General features: G+C 46.5%; 1 protein-coding gene across 1 annotated transcript; it reads right to left on the bottom strand.

The window, feature by feature from the left end:
• Positions 1 to 2,105: 2,105 nt before the first annotated feature.
• Positions 2,106 to 4,069, bottom strand: LOC308312517 (cytidine monophosphate-N-acetylneuraminic acid hydroxylase-like; the record flags this gene model as incomplete). Its single annotated transcript, XM_080759127.1, has 1 exon — positions 2,106 to 4,069. The coding sequence occupies exon 1, from the start codon at positions 3,945 to 3,947 to the stop codon at positions 2,106 to 2,108; it is 1,842 nt and encodes a 613-aa protein (XP_080615253.1). The 5' UTR covers positions 3,948 to 4,069.
• Between the last annotated feature and the right edge of the window lie 4,110 nt (positions 4,070 to 8,179).

Raw genomic sequence — 8,179 nt, 5'->3', positions numbered from 1 at the left:
ATGCTATACACTTCAAATTAACTTTAAACATTTCCAGTGTATATATTGGTTCTATGAGGCCCAAACTCATTTGGGGGGGACCAATGTGACGCTGGCAGGGGATTCGTCCCCTCCGTCCCCTAGCTTATTGCGCCCCTGTCTATGAAGTTCAGTAGAAGGAGCCATCACACAATCTGGAATAAGTGTGGGACTCTTATGATACTGTTGACTATTAGAAATATTCTAAATATCCACAGCTAATGTTTTGGGCACTTTATTTTATATAGTGTGCATACTACATTCTACCTGGCCATTCTATATGTTTATGTCCAAACATTCTGATCTAGTCTACTAATGACAATATGGAATAACCGTGGGCACGATTTGAACTTTACATGAATTACAAATGGCACAGTTGCTACAAACACACTGCCAGACGCCACCCAGGCTACTTCACTACATCTTGGAGGCAAATACATTTTCTACAATTAAACTTTATGTATTAGTTACTTTACAGATTCAAATTACGAAACGTACACTAACCACTTAAGCCCTAGCTGTTTTATGGGCTATTTGGAAACGGCTGATCAACAAGCTCACAACGCTTTGTGATGCAAAACATGAGCTTGTAGACCAGGTGCAAATGTCCTCTCTTGAATGAAATTATCCCACTGTTATTAACCAAGGGTTTATGCAAACACATAATTCCACATTAATAATTACATTTTAGTCATTAAGTCGACAGTCTATTCTATGCTAGCTTACAATTGGTGAATAGGCGTTAATTTAAACGGAGGCAGTATTTATTTTTAAAGAGGTACAGTTTGCCATCCTGTGATCTTTTTCTTTCTAACTGCTTGACTAGCGTTAGACTAAAAGTTGGCATGCCGTTGACCTGAAACTACCGGGTATATAAACACCGCTTTATCTCTTACCAAGGAATTCAATCAAATCAATGATTGTGACTTGACCTTTTTCAGTACTTGACAGAGAATTTCCAATTTTCCATCTTACTTCGGTTTGTTTCATATAGCACCCACAGGGCCCCTTGAGATCAAGTCATGTTGACCCCAGAATGGCTATTCGATGGCCTGTCTTACTTTGTGTTGGTTCTGTGCATGTCTTCAACCAATTGTTAGATAATTCTGATATGTTGTTTACATGTCATGTCAAGTTGGCTTGACATGAAACTTGTCTGGGAAACTTGTCAAGGTCTTCACGCACAGATAGCGTTGTGTCCTCCCTGCATTCTTCTTCCTCTCCTCATTCTCCCCCTCACCTCTTTGCCTGTCTCACTCTCTACTACTCTGTCTCTCACCTCTTTGCCTGTCTCACTCTCTACTCTGTCTCTCTGACTTGACATTGCATTGTGTGACAGCAAATAGCTTGCGTAAACACACACACACACACACCCCCTTCTTGTTTGTCCCTCTTTTGATTTTGATTTCTAGTTTTTAACCTTTTAAACCTTTTTAAATATTTTTCTAATAAATATGTCTACCTCTTTCTGTAAAGCGACTTTGGGTACCCAGAAAAGCACTATATAAATCGTATATATTATATATTATTATTATTGACTCCATTAGGCTTTGCAGACCACATACTATAACTTCAAATTGTTCAAAAAGTTAGGTGTTTTGGGTAATTTGGGTAAATTATAAAATTGATATTTATAAGGACACCGTAGGCTTATCTGACAATGTATAAAGTCAGTAGTCACCATACCAACTTTGATTGTGTTGTTCTAAAACCATGGGGGGGGGGGGGGGGGGGGGGGGTTCCTCAAAAGTTAATATTTTGGGATTAACAGCTGGTTTCTGCCCGACAGCAGACATATAAGGTTTGCACCCGACACCGACCACATTATCCCATTCTGACCTGAGATCAGATCCATACGAGGTTTCCACTGGGACAACACACTGGTCTGAAGAACCCATTCTGACCTGAGATCAGATTATAAAAATGTCAGTCATTCTTCGATTTTTCAAAAATAGCAGACCTACAAGCTCGTATCGCGCCACTCGGTGGCGCGATATGAGCTTGTAGATCTGCTATTTTTCAATAGCTAAAGCATAACATGATGCCAACACCAAAATGGGTGCCCGGTCAGAATGGGTTATGTAAGATCACGCCAGCACACAGTAGCTCTCCCCCTTTTCACTTGGTGCTGGCCGGGTTTCAGGTCCACTTGGTGCTGGCCGGGTTTCAGGTCCACTTGGTGCTGGCCGGGTTTCAGGTCCAGGCGTCTGCAGGAGGATCTGTGTCCAGTCTGGCCTGGTGACAGGAAGCTGGGTCTGGAAGTGGTTCCAGAACCTGTGGTGGTAGACGTCTGGCTCTCTGCTGATGCGGTTCTGGAAGCCGATGTACAGGTCGTCCCACAGGAGGCCGTTCAGCACCACGTGTCTCATGACTCCCATCCGGTTTCGGATCTCCACATAGGCGTGGTTCCTGTCGGGCCTCTCGGGAGGGAAGGAGAGATGGAGGAAGTCCACCATGTAGTCGTAGCCGCCGGGCGTGGGCTTAAAGTCGTCGTCTGTCTCGATCACCCGTACAACTAGGTTGTAGTCTTTGAAACCCGCCCACTTGTAATAGAACTGGATCCAACTGGGACGTCTGAAGATCGCACAGCTGGTGGCGCTGTTCAGCTCATCCAGACACGAGTCGAAATCCCAACTGTCCTTGTAGACTTTCGTGCCGTCGGGTGGATTGGTGATGGACCCGCCGAGTCTCGGGTCTGGGTCTTTCAGTGCGAGGGCCAGATCCAACGCTGCGCCGGGCCTGGGTGTCCAGGTCCTGATGTCGGGTGAGTTCTTATTGATGCGAGCGTTGAGCTCTCCTGCAGTATTCTTTACATTTGTGTCCTTGATGTAGCCGTCTGACGGATGCGCCTCCACAAAGTAGCCGGCTATCGGGCAGTAGATCTTGGGCTGTGAGGACTTCACCAGACCACACTTGTAAACCAGGAGCTTCTTCCGCTCGTTCCTTATGAACTCTGCCTTCCACTCCTCCGTGTACTTCCCGCCATGGAAGGTCATGGGGAAACCGGAGGCGCCCCCGGCAAAGTCGCCCATCATCAGATCCACGCCGTGCGGCAGCCTCCCCCCGTTGGGCCTGGTGCAGTCCACCGTGTTCACCATCACGTGACCTTTATAGTCGACAACGATGCAGGTGTCCATTTCCGGATGGACGCCGTCCATCAGGATCATGAACCTCAAGTGCTCGTCGACATTTTGCCAGATTCCAAAAGGAACCACGTTGACGTTTGTCAGCTTGACTTGGCTTTGCTCCAAGTACCAAAAGACCGGTCTTGATGTGTCGCCCACATAGATCGGCGCGTCTGGCCTCCTCTCCGACAGGGCCTTCAGTGTGGGCCAACTGAGGTGGTCCGAATGCATGTGACTGACATAGATGACGTCTGCCCTACACAGTCTGTCAAAGGAGTCTGCAGGCGGCTCGTGGAGAAGCCACCAGCCCCTGGCGAAGGCAGGACCCTTGAGCCAGGGATCAAATACGATGCTCCTCTCTCCGAGCTGCAGCTCCATGCATGCGTGGGTCAGGTAGGTGACGGTCACTTCCCCCGGCTGCAGGTCCACAGCAACACGAGGGTCCGCCAGCCAGGGGTCTGGAGGACTCAGCTCCAACAGCTGAAGCCCTCCGTCGTTCAACATTTCTATCTCAAGCTCGTCTTGTACAAAACTGTCTGGAGGATTGACGTATAGCATGGTCGACACGTCCAGCTTCCAGGTGTGTTTTGTGCATTTCACAATGCATTCCTCTATGTCTCGTATGAATAACCCACCTTGGTGTTTGCACTGGTTCTTGCACGCCTTCAGGACTTTGTCCTCCTTCTTGTATATGATGTAGCGTTCATCTTCCTGGCCTTTCTTGAAATTGATCCCATCTTTCAGCGAGCGAACGGCCTCGGAATCGAGAGTCAGCAGCGGCTTTGCTTCCTGCAGGGCACACATATTCAGGATATACTGTATACTCCGATTGAGGACTACTGAAATGATGCAAGACTTACAGTACCGACGTACCGTTCAGAGTCTGAGAGGATTGTCTCTCTGCCGGTGCAGATATGGCACGCCCCTCCCCATGCGCATTTTACCTGGCGTGCTTTCACCTGGCACTCCCTTTGACTAATTTGTAAGGCACACGCACACATACATACACACACACACACACACACACACACATACACACATTCATTGTAAAACACACACACGCACGCACGCACGTAGACACGCACACACGCATAGCACACACACACACGCCTCCTCTATCAATCTATTGGCACCCGCCCATAATCCATCAAGTTTGCTCCCCTTCCCCTTTCCCCAAGAGGACCACAATGGAAACAAGCCTAACAGCTATTTTCAATAAAGTATTCAATCAATCAATCAATCAAAAGTTATTCTAGGTATTCTAAACAAAGCTAAAACTGAGAAACCTATTGGCACCCGCCCATAATCCGTCAAGTTACAGCGAAGCACATGGGTCAGGTATTCTAAACAAAGCTAAAACTGAGATGTCCCAGGGTGACACACAGACCAGCTAATGACGCCTGGACAAATATGGACACGGTCCAAATGCATGTACGTTGACTGTCTCAGTGTCTTACATGTACAACATGGAGTATATATTGTTTGAGACAGAGGGATAGTTTTCAGTACTTTCTTAGTCCTCCCTCAGTACTCACCCTACCTGTCTCTCCTACCCTGTCTTCCCCTCATTTTTTTTCTTAAATATTTATCCCACGATTTTGTAACCCAGTTTTTCTTTTTCACCCAGTGCCAATTATCTAAGTAATCCTGGGCGCTGCCCTCATTCTTTTGAAAATCCTGTTATATTGAAATAAATGGACTCCTGTTACACTTTGCAACCTGTTGTTCTGACTGCTTCATTCACTCGACGGATGGCATCCTGACCATATCAGATACTTCAATGATGCAAAAGACCTTGATGTGAGAAATACAGTATCGCTATTTCTCACATTTCACTCACCAAACCTGGTTGTCTCCATTCTCCAACGTCCTTGTAATACGTAATACGTACTGTAATGAAGTAATTGTTAATTTTATTAACTGTCCTATACGTCAAACTGTGAATATCAGTGCATGGTCAAAGGATGGCAGTGAAGCAAGACTTTTACTGCAGTGAATGGAAAGGAGTTGGCACGGACGATCATCTTTTAGGGAACTGTGTTGCTGTTGGACAGATTAATATCTTATTGTCAAATAGGCCCCTCCTACTATCGTCGGACGACGATTACGGCCGAACGATACGCACTACCAAAATTCTGCAGTTGGTGTTTTAATCAGATAGGTCCGGAGTAGTTTTTTATTCAAATTGACAGACGTTTCTGTCCCTCTGGAACGTCGTAAAGAGTGAGCGAATGCCTTTGCATAAATTATCAAATATATACAAAGACATGCAAAGGATTATCGGACGAGGCGAGCAGGAAATGAACGTGCAGTCAAATGGCAGGTTAATTTATGCATGTAAATATTTAGGTTGTATGTTTGTTTTTACGAACAAATATGGTTCACAATGTTTTCTTTATTGTCTCCACCAGGTCGAAGGCATGGGGAGAGAGTATGTTTTGCACTCCGTGTGTGTGTGTGTGTGTGTGTGTGTGTGTGTGTGTGTGTGTGACCAGCTAATCTCCGGCACCGGCGTTAACCCGGTCGATGCCAAACTTTATATTCCATCCTAATTGGCTAACATTGGCTTTCGTTTGCAGGATTGGCCCCGCTTTGAACAAAAAGCCTCAAATCATGAACGCAGCATTCAATTTACGTGAAATCTTTCACAGACTTTCCTACTAGGTTGAGGAATATATATCCCTTTTCACATTGGCCTGTCATAGCGCCACCAACAGGTGGATTTTTGCAAAACACATTTGGAACAAGATGCCTCAAATCATCCAATTGCCATCCAAGGCATAAGAAGAAATGGCACACTTTTCACACTGGCCTATTATAGTGCCACCAGGAGGCCACAACCTGACCTGCCCTGGTGGAGACCTGTGCCCCAAGGGGCACTTTATCTAGTTTTATTTATATATATTTTTTCCATTTCAAGGACCCCCCCAACTCTCAGCGTTACGCACCTGTAAGGGTCCATTTGGAAACTCCCTCAAGGAACCCTGAGGGTGGCCCAGGCAGTGGCGTAACCGTCTGGGCACCCGACTGGTAATCCAGTCGCTCGGCCTTTACTGCATGTCTTCCCCCCCCATCTCTCTCTCCCGTTTCCTGTCAGCCTACTGTCTGTCCCTTTACTGCATGTCTTCCCCCCCCATCTCTCTCTCCCGTTTCCTGTCAGCCTACTGTCTGTCCCTTTACTGCACGTCTTCCCCCCCCATCTCTCTCCCGTTTCCTGTCAGCCTACTGTCTGTCCCTTTACTGCATGTCTTCCCCCCCCATCTCTCTCTCCCGTTTCCTGTCAGCCTACTGTCTGTCCCTTTACTGCACGTCTTCCCCCCCCATCTCTCTCCCGTTTCCTGTCAGCCTACTGTCTGTCCCTTTACTGCACGTCTTCCCCCCCCATCTCTCTCTCCTGTTTCCTGTCAGCCTACTGTCTGTCCCTTTACTGCATGTCTTCCCCCATCTCTCTCCCGTTTCCTGTCAGCCTACTGTCTGTCCCTTTACTGCATGTCTTCCCCCCCCATCTCTCTCCCGTTTCCTGTCAGCCTACTGTCTGTCCCTTTACTGCATGTCTTCCCCCCCCATCTCTCTCCTGTTTCCTGTCAGCCTACTGTCTGTCCCTTTACTGCATGTCTTCCCCCCCATCTCTCTCCCGTTTCCTGTCAGCCTACTGTCTGTCCCTTTACTGCATGTCTTCCCCCCCCATCTCTCTCTCCCGTTTCCTGTCAGCCTACTGTCTGTCCCTTTACTGCATGTCTTCCCCCCCCATCTCTCTCCCGTTTCCTGTCAGCCTACTGTCTGTCCCTTTACTGCATGTCTTCCCCCCCCATCTCTCTCTCCCGTTTCCTGTCAGCCTACTGTCTGTCCCTTTACTGCATGTCTTCCCCCCCCATCTCTCTCTCCCGTTTCCTGTCAGCCTACTGTCTGTCCCTTCAAAAAATAAACAATAAAAGGTGTAAGCCGCAAAAAATATCTTAAAAAAAAAAAAAAAAAAAAGGAACCCTGAGGGTCCCTGAACCACACTTTGAAAACTACTGATCTAGAGTTTTAGATTAATTTGGTGACAAAAGGTAATTTGACCTTTGTCCAGAGAGCCTCATATTTGTATTGTATAAAGTCATCATCAGCCAGAATCAAAGTGGACTGATGGAGCCGTCATGTGGGCCGTGACACGCTGACAATTGAACATACCGTCACGACGGCGCCAGTGGACTTAGTGAACGCTAACTGAAGTGTTTACAGCTGTAAGAAGTGTTCCTTACAGCTAGCCAACCATGACGACCTGCGTCACAAGACAACTTATAATACTGCATGGTGCTGCGGTGCATTATGGTTGGTTACAGAGTGATGAGAGTGATGACATGTGTTATAGAGGCTGTTTTTCCAGTTGTCCGTCCAATATGAATTGGTGTTTCATGAGATTTTTACTTGTCCTTCTTTAATGCAGTGCTTCTCAACCTTTTCAGGACGCGACCCCCCCCCCCCCCCAAATAATTGAATTGGGGACCCGCCACCCTGACAAGCACTTGTGTAAGAGTTGACTTGGTTCCACAGATAATTATTGTGAAAGTAGACATTCTACAAGCTTGTAGAGCAAAAATAATAACCATTTCTGCCTCTGTCTTGTATCATTTGACAATTTGGCTAACATTTGACCAGTTTTTATAGCATAGTGTTGATTACGTTTGATGCAGTATAATGGTCTTTTTTCATTTCATTGTGTTAATAATTTTTTAGGTTTTAGGTATTAAAAGTCACTTTACTGTCATCTGGAGACCCCCCGAATTCATGTTTGGATACTGTATGTTGAGAACCACGTACTGCTCTAGTGAGATTCGGACACACGTTTTAAAACCGCTGAAGTAGAACAATAATAATAAGCCAAGTCTTTGACGTATTCATTTGGGTTGTGTTGCTCTGAACCAGTAGAAAAGTTCTAAAGTGTTCACAGGCCACTGGAGATGGGTGGGAGCGACGCACGGTGTGGGTGTGTTGTCTCGGCCTAGGGGAGCCCAGACAACATAAAGTGTGGAAAGCCGACCTTCCCTGTGATT

The sequence above is a fragment of the Protomyctophum bolini genome, assembly GCF_963924005.1.
Source record: "Protomyctophum bolini genome assembly, chromosome: 3".
In the NCBI taxonomy this organism is placed as follows: domain Eukaryota; kingdom Metazoa; phylum Chordata; class Actinopteri; order Myctophiformes; family Myctophidae; genus Protomyctophum; species Protomyctophum bolini.
This window is presented reverse-complemented; position numbering and strand designations above follow the sequence as displayed.